Below are 17,369 nucleotides of genomic sequence, written 5' to 3' on the forward strand. Positions count from 1 at the left end.
ACCCTCTGCTCACAGGGAGCTTAAAATCTAGTAAGGAGATAACTATAATAAAATACAATAAGGCTATTAAAGACTTGGACACAAAGTTATATTTGACAGCCAAGGGAAAAAGTCCTGACCAATGAAAGGATTTAGGAAAATCCTCAAAGAGGATTGAGTTGAGCTTTAAAGGCTCAGAAGAAATTCAATAGGTAACAGTACAATGACTGTTGGATGGGCTGGCATGAGGGAGGAAAAAAGCACTAGAATAGTCTAGAGCAGATTAAATGGAGAAGTGATAGACAACAAACAGGAAAAGTACTGATTGTGGGTCAAAATAAACAAACAAATAAGTAAATAAATAAAGCAATGGACAGAAAGAAGCAAAGAAAGTTCCCCACATAGACCCTAAAATATACTTAATCCATAAAGTCTGTTACTATATAATGTGGTACACTTACCTGCTTGCCAACATTCTTTATTGCCAGCTGTTCAGGTGTCATTTTATCTTCTTCTTCTACTGCCTGTAAATTAAAGATCAAGGTCAGTATTTTCAATTTTGTTTACTTTTCCCACAGCATTATAAAAAAACAAAAAAACACCAACTAAACAATAATAATCTTTATTCATAGGATTCAAAGAATTACATTTTAGTGATATTCTTTTGCTAATCTTCACAACTTAATTACTATCAATTTGAACTTAAATGACATCTTGAAAAGCATACATAATCATACTGCTATCATAAGAAATTGAATGCTTTGAGAGTTTAAAAACTGCTAATGATCTATTTTTAAAGATTAGATAACCTGTAATATGAGTGACACTCAATGGCCTTTAAGCAAATATTGGTTGTGTTCTACCAATGTATTAGATGAACTTTAACGGGTTGTTCTTTCCAGCTCTATGATTCATTTATAGAATTGAAACAACTGGGAGCAAAGCAATAACTTGGAAAGCATAGGGAAATATTTCACAATACTGGCAAGCACAGAAATGGAGACAAAAGCAACATGGCACAGACAGACAAATGAAAGATACCTACTGGGTGCTTCAAATTGATCATCTTAATGTCAAATTTCTTCATAGTTAGGAAATTTAACCCATCTTTAAATGTTTTTCACAAAGAGAGAAGTTTGGCTATATTTCACACCTTCTTAATGGCTTTATAAACAGAGAACTTGAAAATGAGCAAGAATGGCAAGTGCATAATTTTGTAAATGGATAAGCTACCTAGAGAATTTGCCCCAGCAGAATCATCCCCAAAAGAAAGGATGATAGATTAAGGATTGTATCTACTAATTATTAGATTATACTTATTTAATAACACACATTAAAAAAATAAAATTATGACTCATAAAAATGAGCAAAGGAAAAATAGCAATTAATAACACCTCCCCAATTGGGAATCCCTAGGGTAGCAGTATGTTCATTTTCAAGGTTGGATGTCATTCCTATAATTTCCAGATAGGTTCAATTTGATTCTTAACTGGGAACTTCCTTCTCCATGCACCCCTAGTATTTATATGGATTTTCTTGTAAAATAAATTACATTAATACTGTTGTGAATCACAGCTAGTTTTGGTTTACATGGATATATTGGTTGTATTAGGAGTAATTAAATGGCTAAGACTGACATACAAATTTATGTTTTAAAAATTCAATGATGTTATATATACTTTTCTCCATCAATCTAAAGCTGAGTTTTAAATCTCATCTGAAGGACAGTATTTAACACTTTATACACTATGTCCATTCAATACCAAAAATGCCAATAACAGTGTCTAATATAATAACTTAAAGACAATAGTTGTGGAATTGGGTCAATCCAGTAATCCGTTAACAAAATAGCTAATAAGAAATGATTTCTTAGTACTATACATCTTGCCATATAATCTAGGTGCAGGTGAACCAGCTATAGCTCATAAAGTGACTAAAATTGTTTATACTATGTAGCCACCTTATAAATTACTCCCTCCACCCCCAGCCCCCATTTCCAATAATCCCCCTGGAGAGAGAAAGAAATTCTCAGAAACTCCTTGTTAAATGCAGATGGCAAAAAGTACTCCCAGCCATATCTGCCATCTGGGAATTGAGGAGCAGCTGTAGATTTAGGCATACACCAAGGTTGCAAACCTTCATGGCAAAAGGGTAAGTATATTCCATTTGGTAATAAAAGAGGCCAACTTTATCTACCAAAAAGCTTTTTGATATTTCATTCAATGTACTTGCATTACCTCTATTTGTATAGATTGAGACCAGACCAGTTTGTCTTCACTCATATTCCTAGTCTGGCCAGTCACCAGAAAAATTCAGAAATGGTAGCAGTAAAATTAAATGAAATTCAGGCACAGGCAGTGTCCTCACTAGGGAACTTCTGTGTTTATGGCAACTTCTATGATTTGGCGTCAAATTTTGCTTTTGCATTCATGTTCATCGGTTTACTCAACCAACAAAAAGCACTGAAAATGTTTGTGGCTATTCACACTAGAAACGTTTATAACAGTTTATCAACAAAGACCCCCAGATGGCTATCCCATCGTGCACTGTCTGCACAGTTCTTGAAAATTCTTGGAACAAGGTCTGATGCATGATCATAATCCCCTAAAAGTCTCCCCTGTCTTAAAAAGCTTTCACTCAACCTCCAGACCTCAAATATCATTCCATCTTTTTTTCTTTTTCCTTTTTAAGCACCTGTGGCTTCAATTTTTATCATTTTAGTAAAACTCTCTTGGGAAATCTCCTCCAGGTCAAATCCATTGTGTTCTTTTTAGTTCTCACTCTTTTTCACCTCTTCAAAACAACTAACCATCTGGTTTCCTTGTGCTATTCCATAAGCTCAGTTTCCTCTGAAATAATGTGTTATTTTTAATGTCTCTCTCTCTTTTTATTTTTCTTTCCTTGTACCCACAAGACTCAGTCCTGGGTTCCTTTTTCTACTCTTTCCCTTAAAATTTGCCATTTAAACACATAATTCCAATCACTACTATTTATATGACTACATCTCCTATATCTCATTAACAATTTGTATGTGATATGTCAAAAACAACCCTAATATCATTACCCTCTCTAGTCACTTTTTCCTAATTTCCCATTACTGACAATGAAGCCATTAATTTTCATTTCTTCAGGTTCACTTATAAGGATGTCTTTAAGTATCAAACAAACAGAAAAAGACAAGATTGAAATATGAATGTCCTAGTTCCAAGTCTTTTCTCTTTTTAGTATACCAAAATATACTTGATACCTTAAGAAGCATAACATGGAGAACACAAAGCTGAACATTCTTCAAGAATGATGAAGGAAAAGGCTATAGAACTTGCAATAAGGAGTTAACTAGTGGGTTTTTAAGAGTGCTTATAAGAAATGGTGGGGAAACTCAGACTGCAGAGATTTAAGGAGTAAGAAGGGATAAAGTAAGCAAAGGTAGAAGTTGTAGGATTTTCTGAGAAGTTTTGTGAGGAAAAGGTAGCTAAAGGAGCCAGCAGGAATGCTTCATTCAAAATGGGGAAACCTTTTTAAATTTGAAAGTAAAGGGGAAAGAGTCAGAGAAGCAGAAAAAAAAAGATAGTGAAGAGAAAAAAAAAAAAAGATTAGTATAAAAATAAGACCCTTCAGAAAAATAGTTAGAGGTGAAACTAAATGCATAGGTAATGCCTTTAAGTGGAGGAAGAGGGATATCTGTTCCTTTGAGATTAGAAGGAAAGCAAATATAGTAACATGGTCCAATACAGGCCATACTTTGTCCTGTAATTCTTCTTCCCCCCACCTCCTAGTATAAAACTTAAGTGCATCCTATAATTGCACTTTTACTAACACAAATAGTACTTAAGCTTTCCTGGCTTCCCCAGAAGCAGCAGAAGAGTATCAGCGTTTTCCCTCTGGCCCAGACACCTGCTGGAGAAACCTGTTCAAAATGATCTTACTGTTACAAAACGACAGACTAAATGATGGCTTTAGCAAGAATCTTTCTAAAGTCATGTTTTAATGATGTCATTCTTTGGTCTGGAATCTAGAGAAATTCCTAAAAGCTTTTATACAGTCAATTTAAAGTCCTTATAATGTACTTCATTGACCTATACAACAGTGGATTTGAATGACTTTCTAGATCAAGGTATTTATCTACTTAAGAGTCAGAGAATCAATAAATATTTATTAAGCACCCACTAAATTTCAGACACTTACAAAGAAAGGGATAAGATATTTCTTGCCCTCAAAAAGCTCACAATCCCATAGGGAAGGCAAAACATAGAAAAAGAAGCTGAAAAGCTGAGGAGGAGGGAAAGGAGAATACAAACTGGGGATATGTTGAAGTCATGCATCTGGGAAGGGAAATGATATGAGGACATGTGAGTTTTAAGTTAATTTCATCTCGCAGAATGATGAGTTTCTGTAGATAAAAAGACCAAAAAAGTAGGTGGGTGGGAAATGATAAGAGAATTCCCTGAGTATTTTAAATGAGGTGGATCAGGGAAGAGCTTCCAGGTGTCCACTTTTCATCCTCTCTAACCAGCAATTCTCTACATACACTGACTCAGTATTAGATTTTTAACTACTATTTTGTTATTTATACCCAGCAAACCTCTCCCTTATATGTTGCCTAAAATGCCACGTGGGTCCATAACATAAAATTCTTCTTGAATATAAAATATAATACTAAAATGAGATCACTTTCAATGGAAAATATTCAAAATGGAAATAAGGTATACTTGAAGTAGATACTTATCAAAGGACCAGACCTAATTCATAACTATCCATTCTACTTAAGAAGATAGGCTTAGAGAATAATTTAAGGAACAATTAATTTCAATTAGCTTCTTGAGTAAGACTTTGTGAAGAAATCACTCTACATAACTTAAAATGATTGCATTCTAACAATCTGGAGAACCTAAGAAATATTTCAGTAAGAGATTATATTTCACAAATTCAAGTTTGGAGAGGCTCATCCCCAACCTGGCTCAAGGTGAAAGATATTTTTGCTCATGGAAATTCATCAGAATCAACTGTGATGGGCTTGGCTCTTTTCAACAATGCAGTGATTCAAGGAAATTACAATAGACTTGGGATAGAAAATGCCATCGGAAGAGAGAGAACTATGCAGACTGAATGTGGATCAAGGCATAATATTTTCACTTTTTGTTTATTTGTTTTTTATTTTCTCATGGTTTCTTCCTTTTTTAACCTGATTTTTCTTGCACAAGTATGGAAATATGTTTAAAGGAATTGTGCATGTTTGACCTCTATCAGATTGCCTGCTGTCTTGGGGAAGGAGGGAGAAAAATCTGTTAACACAAGGACTTGTAAAAGAGGATGTTGAAAATTATCTTCATAACATGTATTTGGAAAATAAAATACTATTGAAAGATTTAAAAAGAATTCATCAAGATTAATCAACAACAGAGGACAGGATTTTCACTGACAGAAAATTATGAGTTTGTGAAGTACTGAAAATATAACTTAAAAACTAAAGTTTTTTGGTCTCAGATTTTAATAACTTTAAATTCATTTAAACCACAAATAATTTTTATTGTAAAGATAGAGGGGACATCTCAGCTGATAACAAACAAATGGAAGCAAATGCATCTGAAGAAATCTGAAGAAGTGCCTTCAAACAGAAGGGCAAAGAAAAGGAAAAAGATTAAATTTTGGAAACTAGGAGCTGAAAAACTGACTTAAAAAAAAAAAAAGAAAAAATCATTAGTAGTTTTTATCCACATCATGATGTGATTTTTTTCTCTCCCTTTCTCCCAACACATTCAATTTATTAGCAAAGCTAACAATCACCAATAAATAGGATCCAGGGTTCCTCAGTAGTCAAGAATGCACCTGACAATCAAGGCAGCTCTTTTAGAATCAATATAGAGAAACCTATCAGTCTAACACAATCTTAAGCAATACAGCACATCTCATTCCTGACTGACTGGTACTAAGATCAACAACCATAAATTATACCAGACAGTCACCAGGTGGTCTATCATTTGGGCCAACATCTTCTAGAAAGTACCAAGGGTGACACTTTCTAAGGGAAAATAGGAATCTTGCAGCCTGGTTGATGCTTTCTGAGGGGATATATTATTGTTCTGTGATTGAAAAGAAATTTTGTGGGGGAGGATAGAGCACCAGCCCTGAAGTCAGGAGGACCTGAGTTCAAATCTGATCTTAGATACTTAGCACTTCCTGGCTGTGTGATCCTGGGCAAGACATTTAACCCCAGCAAAAAAAAAAAAAAAAAAAAAAATTGTGGGAGGAAAGTACCCAGAAAAAGGAAACTAAAACTCAGGGTTTTCTTGGCTACTAGGGAGATTACATGGCAGGGTCAATTTGTTTGTTTTTGTGTTTTTGTTTTTTGCTGAGGTAATTGGGATTAAGTGACTTGATCAGAATCATATAGCTAGGAAGTGTTAAGTGTCTGAGGTCACATTTGAATTCAGGTCTTTCTGACTTCAGGGCTAGTGCTCTATCTATTGTGCCACCTAGCTGCCTTTCTGTGGTTATTAAAGTGTACATATTCTTTAGTTAGCAATACAAAACATGATTTTTTTTTGGTGAGGATAACTGATATTAAAAATAAGAGTCTGCTGCTATAGGCTTAAGGTTAGAGAAAGTTCAAGTTCACATACTAAGGGAGAGTAACATACCTAGCAACTTGATCACTAATATATAGTAAACTTATTAAGTTTTAATAAATAATACAAAACAAAGTAGAGCATCAATTTTCAATTCCACAATTTTCTACTTAGATTTCTGGGAAATATGTCTCCCATAAATCGATGTGATTATTTCTTTTAAAAACTTTAGCCAGGAAGAGGATTTTGGAAACATGGCAGAGTAAATCAGAAAACTTTCAGCTCTCCAAATTTCTTCCACAGAAGACAAGAACATTGGCTCAGAAGGAATGTAGAGCAATAGAAAGAAATAAGTCAGGGTAAAACAATTGTTTTCCTGTGATAACCTAAGAAGATTCCAGGAAAGACCTGATCTCCAGGGGCAGAGGTTGGGCCTGAGTGAAGTACAAACACCTCCTACAACTGCTCTATCAACAAACAACAAACCTTGGGGGTAGCTGAGTTTGGGAGGCAGCCTTAGCCTTAGAAATTTTCATCTCATTGACAGTGTAGGATTCTGAAAGTTGAGTAGGAGAAGACTGAAGGAACTCCCACTTTCTGAGGGATGCCCAGCACAGCTGGGCCTGTTACTGCCAGGGAAGACGAGTTACCACACTTCTGGTGAGAGCAGTAGAGGAGTGACAGGGGCCCTGCAGGCTGTGGTCACCTGCATGCAGGAGAGCAGAGTCTCAGGTTTCAGTTTCAGGGAAGAAAGGGCAGTTGTAGTTTACCAGAGGGTCTTCAGAGAGGAGTAAGATCATATGAGGATGGGGGAGGGGGAGATTGTTCTAGTCTTGGCTTAGTAGTAGAGAGGAGAGTCCAAAATTGGGCCTTGAGACATACCTGAGAAAATAGCAGTAGGACAGAACTGAGCCTTGGAACATTATTCTCATACTCAGAACTAGCACTTAATCACACTAATAACTGTTAAAAACATACAAAGAAAATTTTATAACGATGACAAAACAAAGAAGAATCCGCTCATAGATAATTACTATGGGGATAATGAAGATCTGGATTCATATTCAGAGAAAGATAATGGAGCTAAAGCCAGTCTATTTTCAATGAGAATTGTCAAATGGTCCTAAGTACAAAAAGAGTTCTTGGAATTACTTAAAAAAGGATTTTAGGAGATTAAAAAATAAATAAATAAATCCAAGAAAATTATGAATAGAAAAAAAAAATCAATCAACTTGAAATAGAGAACTAAAGACTTAAGGAAGAAAATAATTCCTTGAAACCTAGAAAGGGGCAAAGGAAGGCTAATAACATTTTAACACCCAAAGAAATAATAAAATAAAATCAAAATAATGAAAAAAAATTGGAGAATTTCTCAGAACAACTGATGTGGAGAACAGATCTAAGAAAAATAATATAATAGACCTTCCTGAGAATTATGATTAAAAAAAAAAGAATCTTGACACCACACTATAAGAAATTACAAAGGAAAACTGCCTTGAAGTTCTAGAATAAGTAGTCAAAGCAAGAAATACGAAAAAAAAAATCTGATTACTGCCTGAAAGAGATTTCAGAGAAAAACTTATAAGAATATTAAAGCCAAGTTTCAAAGCTTACAGGTAAAGAAAAAATACTGAAAAGAACAAGAAAAAAAATCAAATATTGTGGAGCTACAGTAAGGATTACACAAGTCTTAGCAGTTACTACATTATTGGACTATAGGTCTTGGAATACTTTTTCCATAGTTACAAACAAAGGTAATTTACTCAGGAAAATTAAGTATAATCTGAATATAATATAAACAAAAGCACATTTAATGAACTTGAAAGGCTTTCAGGTATTTGTAACAAAAACAGCAAAACATAATGGAAGTTAAGGGAAAATTCAATATATTATACCCTGGAGAAATATAATCATTAAGGAAAATTATGACAGACTCATGAAGGAGAAACAATTTACTTCATAAGTTCTTTTATAACTGTGATTTTTATTTGGGTAATTTGAAAGAAAGACTAGGGCTAAGCTGAGTGCGATGGAGTGATTCTAAAAAAGATAAAACTGTTTAGGGAGAGATAAAAAGGAACAATTATCTCATACAAATGAGACAAAAAAGGAAAAATGAATACAGAAGGTTAGCAGGGGGAGGGCTGGTAGTGCTGAAAACTTCTCTTATCAAAAAATGGATTCAAAAGGGAACTAAATCTATCTATCTATCCATCTATCCATCTATCTATCCATCCATCCATCCATCCATCCATCTATCTATCTACAAGGGAAGAAAAGTCTTCAAAATTCAGAAAAAATAAGGAAAGGGTTTAGATAAAGTCAGAAGAGAGGATAAGGGAAGGATTCTTGGAATAGATAGGTTAAGAACTAAAGGGGCAAGGTAACAGGTAAAAATAAAGAAGAAAAATAAGGAGGAATAAAAATAGAGTGAGAAAGTGAGGAAATAATAGGAAGGAGGAAAATATACAAATAATTATAGATTAGAAATGCATTTGCCCATAAAATAGAAACTGAAAGCAGATTAAAAATTTGAATTCAACAATGTGTTACTTTCAGAAAATACTACAAAAATGAGATAAATAAAATAAAGGTCAGAAATAGACATTGTTGTACAAAAAAAGCAGGGGTAATCATGATTTCAAACAAAGTTAAAGCTAAAATAAGGAAATTACGCTATGTATTAGCCATAGTATTCAATATTGTTAAATATTCTTAAAATAACCAGACAGTATAAAATACTTGAGAGTATATTTGCCAAAACAAACACAGGAATTATGCAAACATAAACACAAAATATTTTAAACAAATCAAGTTAGATCTAAATAAGTGAAGTAATATTTATTGTTCATGGATAGATTAAAAAAAGAGAGACAGATAATTTTACCTAAGTAATACCATCCCAATTAAATTACAAAAAATAATTTTCTTGCCAAGAAAAAATAATTTAAAAGTTCATTCAAAAGCACAATAGGTGAAGAATTTCAAAGAAACCAAGGGATAAAAGATGTGAAGGAAGCAGGTTTGATAGTATTAGCCTTAAACCATATTATAAATTGAGAGCATTATTGAAGTGTAAAGTAGATAATTTTGATTATTTTAAATTAAAAATTTCTTGTGTAAATAAAACTTATACAGCCAAGAATAAAATGAATGCAGAAAATTGGGAGAAAACTTTCATAGATAACCTCTCAGATAAAATGCGACTGGGATAGCATATTGCTGTGTTATAGGAAATGTGCTTGTTAACTAAGAAAACATGGACTTATGAAAGTAGGTGCTATCCATATTAGAGAAACAGATGAAAAGTATAAGTATATATAAATATATATATATATGTATATGTATATAGTATGTATATTTATTTTTATTTTACTCTCCATGCTTAATTGTAGTGTTCTTAGAGGCTAGAGGTGGGGTGATGGTGGCAAAAAAGTAAAAAGTGCACAGCAGAGAACAAAAGAAAACCTACAAGGAAGCAAAGGAAAACTGAACAGTTTTGAAACCAATGTGTAGTACTTATTATACAGGTTTTCTTGAAATGGAAATTTATTGCTTTATATTGAATCCTCTCATGTTCTGCTGTATACATGGCAATTTTTTTTTCTTTTCTTATTTTTAGTTTACTTATTTAAGTTTAAAATTAATTTAAAAACTTAATCCCAAACTTTAGTCAGAAGGAAAGACAGAAGACAGAAAATATGCTGAAATGATGATTGAAGTCTTGTCTTTCTATTAAGTTGGAAGAAATCATATTTCTTTTGTTAGAGAATTTAAAAGTTTGGGGGAAAGAGCTATCTGCACGAACTCCTGATACCCAACAGAAACTTAATGTACAGGAGTTACCAATATCCTGAAGAAATTTACCTTTTAAGGGTAATTTTGGGATTCTGTTCTTCTTACACTAAAGAAAAGGTTAGAGTTATATTAAACACTGTGAAATTGATGAGAGTTTTATTTAATTTTTGTATATTCTTTCCATTCTTGCCAAAATGTTCTTCTTGGTATGCACACAAATATCTGCAGAATATCTTTAATAAAACAGTATCAGATCATAGATAAATTTTTAAAAAATCTTATGCTGAACATTTGTTATAAATATAAACTTTGGTTAATTTCAGGTAATATATATGTCCTTAGCAGTTCTAAGGCATAGTGAAAAATTCAGATGCTCAATTAAGTCATACTTAGTAAGCACTAACACAAGCATATAGCAGATACTCTGGGCAGCACAATTCCTACTTTCAGGAACATTAATATATATTTTGGAGAAAGAAGTCCAAGATAGTGAAAGCCAACCACTGTATGCCATAAAAGAATCAGCTGAAGGAATTGAGGATGAGAAGTTAAGAGTGTTATCTTCCAATATCCAAGGAATAGATACCATGCAGAAGTTGAATTAGCCTTGTTTTATTGGGCAACAGAGCAAGATTAGGAAAAACGCAGGAATTTAAAAAAAAAAAAAAAAAAAAGGATTTTAGCCTAATGTAAGGAAAACCTTCCTTTGCAATTAGAGCATTAAAAATGACAAAGATGCCTCCAAATTGAAAGGGTCGTGTTTCCTGGAAAGCTTCCAGAAGAAGCTACATGGCTTTTTGCTTATAATGTTCTAGAGGAGATTATCATTCAAAAAGTCTGGAGTAGATGACATCTGAAGTTTGTTCCAAACCTGAAATTGAGAAAACCTAATGGAGGAGGGCAAAGGGGAAAAAGGAATAAGTCATATGCATAAATGATAATACAATGTGGTATACAAGTGACGAACTAGTATTACAGATAATAAGTACTCTAGAAGTTCTAAAGGAGACAACAAAAGATGGGTTTAGGAAGGTGGGACTTAAATGAAGTCTTAAAATGTTTACATAGGAAGAGGGGAATGGGAAAAATTTGTAAAGTGACCAAAATCTTTAGGAAGCTTATCTGTTCTGAACATGAGATTTGACCTTAGAAACCACACAGGACACCAATAACCTTCATTACTTGTCATTTGACTTTCTGTAATAGCCTGCTTCCACTTTTTCTCCTCCTTAATCCAATCTCTGTACAGCTACCAAAACAATGTTCTTAAGGCATGGGATCTGCTGTCACAGACTTGTTCAAAAGCCTTCAGTTGTTTCCTGAACCACTAATTGATTCTAAGGCTCACATTTTTTTCTTTCCGCAATATGCGGATTTATCTTTTCAAAATTATTTCATACTATTCCTCTTGATAAACTCTGTTTCAAACAAACTAGATTGCTAACCTATTTCCTGAGCTTAATTCCTGCCTTCATGCTTCCTATAAGCACAAGACATTCCATATGCCTCTAACCTGTTCCTTTCAAACCACTGACTCCAGAATATATCTTCCTTCAAGACTTAACTGAGATATCATGTTCTCTGAGCATCTTTTCATTCCCTGACTCTCTAGTTATTATAGTCTTCAATTTACAAAATAAATTGTACAAAGTACATAATACAAGGTAAACACTGGAGGGGTTGATGTCGTCAGCATCAACCACAGAGCCTTCCAACATAGCATAGGCTTCATGTTGGTGGAGTGGAATTACATTGTTTAATTAAAATATTTTAGCAGATATTTAATAAGTTAAATTTTACTTAAACTAGATGAGGCAAACCATGAATTCCTATATATTTAAAAACTCATTATTAAGTAAATGCTAGCAAATATTATTTAAACAGAACTTTTGTCACTTAAAATGTGACTTTTGTGGCAGCTCAGTGGTAGTCGTGTTCTAAAGAACACTTTTAGGTTCTAAATGAGTGATTAAAAGCCGGAGGAGCTGAATTCAAATTCCAGCTCTACTACTTACTCTCTGTGTGATGTTGGGCAAGTCACATAGTCTGTGTTTTAATTTCCTAATATGATAAATGAGGAGGTTGTACAAGATGACCCCTGAAGTTCTTTTTAGGTCTGAGTCTATATATTTCTCTCTCTCTCAAAGCAACTTGTTCTTTTGGCACTCAAACAGGATAATATTTCCACATGAAAAGATCTAGAAGGATTCTAAGGTTAAACAAGTGGACAAAGAAGGGGGCAGGGAAATATTTCCTACTCATGGATCATCATGCTCTCCACCTTTGTTCCTCCACCACCCACAGAAGTAATGCTCTTTTGCAGTTCATTTTTCCACCTGCACACTCATTTACAAATTTTGCAATCAAAATACTAAAATAAGACACAAAAATAGCAGATGCATCCTGGCATGAATAAATTAGGTGAGTTAGAATAGCAGGAATGTGGGTGTTTCAGTTCAAGAATTAAGGAGATAACCGAATGAATAAAAGTGAAATTCAGGATTCTCGAAATTGTTCTTTCTTTGCTGAATTCAGAATTGAAATTAATTATCTAGTACTTATTTACTCAAATGTTCTAATCTCCATGTATTATATATAAGACCACAGATAATCTTATGACTTAAAAACAGTATTGTTAAATACAATGCCAATCAAAAGGCATTTATCAATTGCCTATCCTGTGTCAGACACTGGGAATATATATATATATATATATATATATATATTAAAAAAAAAGAAATAGTACCAGTAGTTTACATTTCATCAAAAGAAATAACATGTTCAAATATAAGTATATGCAAAGCACATAAAAACAAAGTATTTGGGGGTGAAGACGAAAGAAAGGAGCTTAGAAGTTGAGGATATCAAGAAAGGCAGCAACAACTGGTGCAATCAAGAAAGCCCTCATGGCAAATTGATCTTTGAGGGAAACCTGGGATTTTAAGAGGAAAGCATGTGGTATAGCCTATGAGAAGGGATATAAAATGTTTTGATGAATAGCTATAAGGAAAGCATTGATTTGGCAGTGATATTTGTTTCTGTATTTCAAATATTCTTTTAAAAAAAAAATTACATTTTCCCTCAATCAAAGAGGAAAGTTAAGAGTACAAATCTGGACTATCACCACAACAATGTAAAGGAAAACAAAACTAAAGGACTTCAGAATGCCATCAACGTATTATCTAATTCTGACTTTATGGGAGTATCTCCTTCTTTCTTGATAGAGAGAACGTTGACTTAGTGGAAAAAACAGTCAATCATAACGCTGCCTCATAACCTAATGAAATCATAACTTTCAGAAAAAGTAGGCTAATAGTCTAAAATATGCTAAATATTGTTTTATGTTCCATAATCTTCAGAGCATCAAATTGCAAACTATAATGATTAAGCATCTTAACCCTAGCACTACTATGGATTTTCCAGCAGAGTGCTATGTAATCACTTATCAGTACTTGTCCTTTAAAATCAAGCTAACGGTTGGAATTTAGTTTCTAATGACCAATCAATTTTAGTTTTAAGACTTGAATCCTTGAATTTTCACAAAGACAATAAATATGATGTAATACTTTGATGAATTTTATATATACTTAGTCCTGGTTCATATTATTTAAACATTATATCCTCAATATAGAGCAGAGTGTATAATACCTTACTTACACCATCATATTTTTCAATCATCTGAAGTATGTTCCTAATACTTCAAATATTTTCTTAATATACTCACATATACATTTTTAAAGCAAAAGAACAGCAAAGAAGCAAAAGATACGTTTCAGCTGAATAAAAGGTTTGTATGGCCAAATAATACCTTTTATAATAGTTTCATCAGGATTTTTTTATACTTTTCAAAAGAGCACTGTTACTTTATTGCCTTAAAAATCCTATAGAAGATTATGTATCAAGAAAGAAACTTATAGAATATAAGATATATATAGATATAAATATATAGATATAGATATCAATGTATTTTATCCTTATCTTTAAAAGTAATATAATTTTAGAGAAAAAACTCCAAATTTGAAGTTACTTAACTAGTAGATAGCATAAAAGAATTTTATTTCAAAAATTTAATTATTAAAAACAATTTACCTTATTGTAATTCTTAGCTAATTCCAACATCTCCTTTACTACAGATTCATTGAGTTTACAATGTTCACTGTAGTCTTGAAGTGTCAAACCTTCCATCCAACTCTTCTTATGCAAATTTAGCAACATCTGAAAAATAGTCACATCACAATTACCTGCATCAACAATTTCATTTCCTTATCATGAATAAATTAAAAACTAAATATAATAAGTTTAATGCATTCACAAATATACTTATTTCTAAGCCTAAGCTTATTGAATGTTCTCATCTGTAAATAAGAGAATTAAACTAGATGGCCCTTGAGACTGTTCCCAGCTTCAGAGCTACAATCTCATAAATTTATGGACTCATTAAAAAAATGCTATATTTATACAATGAAACTAGAATATATTACACAATTTTATTTCCAAATGCAAAGAAATCATTATCTTGAATGGTGTAGCAGAAAAAACTGTACTATTTTCAAAAAACAAACAAACAAACAAACAAAAAAGGATTTCTAAAATTTATAACATTTGAAGACTATTTGACACAAAATTTTCACCCTTCTAACACAAATATATTAGGATTGACTCTGGTTTCAATGATATGGAGAATTTCTAGATGAGGAAATACAAGCCAACACATTTTCTCTACAAACTTCAGAGAGTTGTTTAGAATCTCTCATTAATAATATTCATGTAACCCAAGTTGATGCTATCAGTAGCTACCTATGCAGTGAAGTTCTTCTTGAATGAAAATGGCTATAGTTAGTATACTGGCTTCTACCTTCTTTAGTCTTTTGAAGACACTGACCAGGGATCCCAGAATAGAATGGTTAAACTCTGACAACTTCCCCAGGACAAGTGGCGAGAGGCGAGTTGTCTATCACTTAGAAGCTCTTAAAAAGCTCCTTCAGAGAAAAAGAATATTTTTATCATGTCTCAGAGTTAGAGAATTAAGTTTGGGGTTTAAATGCATATGGTTGTGGGCAAGGTTAGAAACAGGACCTATGCTGCTAGATTGGGGTAGTTAAGATAATAACATTCATTAAAATTTTTTTTTTAATCTGAAGATTGTAGTATAGGATACCCCCAAATTGGATGGAATTCAAGTCACTTATTTGATTTCCAAAAGACTAAATGTTAACCAACATTTAGAAAAAAAAATTTTTTTTTGTATTTTTTGATAAATTTTCCATCTTTTATTTTGAATGTTCAGCTATTGTATATTTGTTATGTACAAAAATATATACAATCTGAAAAAAAGTGTTCTCAAACACAGAGTAATATATATCTCTATCCTATCACTTTTACAAAAAACGTGAAAAAAATAGAAAAAAAGAAATTTAAGTTTCTATGATCCTACTTCATGTAAGTTTGGAAGATGGGGTTCTTTCTTCTCAGGTACTTTTGGAGGTGGCAAATGTATATCTAACACTCATTTACAAAAAACAAAGCAAAACAAAACAAAAATACAGATGGACATGCAGATGAATATTTATATAACTTTCACTGAGACACTGTTTTTTTAGCCTAAAAAAGCAATAATACTGGATGGATGCTGACTCTAGAATTCAAACAGTAATAATATTAAACAAGAGACAGAATTTCACACTTAATTGAGGTTAAGTAGGAAAAAAAGTTATAGCAAAATCCTAATCTATCCAAGATGCTAAGAAATTTTCAAGATAACAAATTTAGTAAGTTTAAGAATGGTAATTCTGAACATGAGGTCTATTAATTAACATAATTATTTTCTCTATTTCTCTCTCTTCCTTCTCTTTCCCCTCTTTCATGGAGCCCAAACTCTTTTATTTTACAGAGATGTGTCCTTACACATTCTTGAACTAAACCCCCTACTACAGGGGTCCTCAAACTTTTAAAATAGGGGGCCAGTTCACTGTCCCTCAGACTGTTGAAGGGCTGGACTATAGTTAAAAACAAAAACTTTGTTTTGTGGGCCTTTAAATAAAGAAACTTCATAGCCCTGGGTGAGGGGGATAATTGTCCTCAGCTGTCGCATCTGGCCCAGCCGGAGTTTGAGGACCCCTGCCCTACTAAATCTGAATGGGAGCTCTGACATTGTTAAGACTGCTCTTTCTTCGGTAAGCCTGGCTAGCCCCAACTTTCATAGTTCATCAATCTGATAACACAGTATGGACTAGGTTAACCCAATACAGCTCAGAATACCTAAGCTTAATTGATCCACCAGACTCAACTTCCCCATGATCAGAGATTACAGGTGTGTGGCACCATACCTGGCTTAATAATTTTCAGCCCTATTCCAAATTAAAAAAAAAAATTACTCAGAATACAATGGCACACAAATTTTAAAAATTGATATTTCATTTAATGTATTTTTCCCAAAATGAGGAAACTAAACTCGTATTAGTTAATACTTTAGCTACAAGTTTAAGAGAAGCTTGAAAAACCATACAACTTTACAGGTAACAAAAATTTAACCGGCAAATCACAAAGCTGAGAAAAGAAAAGGTTTTATAATCTGTCAAAATAAACATTACATTGGATTTATTTTTATTATTCACTTCTCTCCGGCTTTAGCATCCAATGATTAGTCTTAATTAAACATGCCTTATGGAGGAGAATATGTAACCTATTCCAAAGGAGCCTTTCCTTTATTGTCTTCTACAATGCAACAGGAACACGGTACAGAAGAAAATACTGGAGACAATGATAACTGAAGAAAGATGACAAATTAAAATTCAAATCACAATGTTGCAACATGCCATAAGAGTTGAAATAGTTTTTTTTTTTCCTTTCTCTAAAACAAAAATTAAAACTTACCTTCTGTTCTAGCTCATTCTTTCTATAGTTGATAGTAATGGAGTAATAATGTCTATTCAGTCCATGTATTAATGCCTGCAAAAATTAAATGATTAGAAAAGAGGTGGCCATTTAAATTTTTAAACTTATGTTTAAGAAGCACAAATTATAGTA

The 17,369-nt window shown here is 32.9% G+C and overlaps 1 protein-coding gene across 2 annotated transcripts in view; it reads right to left on the reverse strand.

The window, feature by feature from the left end:
* PSMD14 (proteasome 26S subunit, non-ATPase 14) overlaps positions 1–17,369 on the reverse strand; it is a 105,942-nt gene that overhangs the window by 2,813 nt on the left and 85,760 nt on the right. For both annotated transcript variants that reach the window (XM_012544751.3, XM_012544749.1), the window contains 3 exons: positions 17,217–17,291; positions 14,433–14,558; positions 441–503 (listed from right to left, as the gene is read on the reverse strand). In XM_012544751.3, coding sequence (XP_012400205.2) covers positions 441–503; positions 14,433–14,558; positions 17,217–17,291 — 264 coding nt within the window. The remainder of the gene's footprint in view (positions 1–440; positions 504–14,432; positions 14,559–17,216; positions 17,292–17,369) is intronic.

Source organism: Sarcophilus harrisii, chromosome 3 (genome assembly GCF_902635505.1).
Source record: "Sarcophilus harrisii chromosome 3, mSarHar1.11, whole genome shotgun sequence".
Classification (NCBI taxonomy): domain Eukaryota; kingdom Metazoa; phylum Chordata; class Mammalia; order Dasyuromorphia; family Dasyuridae; genus Sarcophilus; species Sarcophilus harrisii.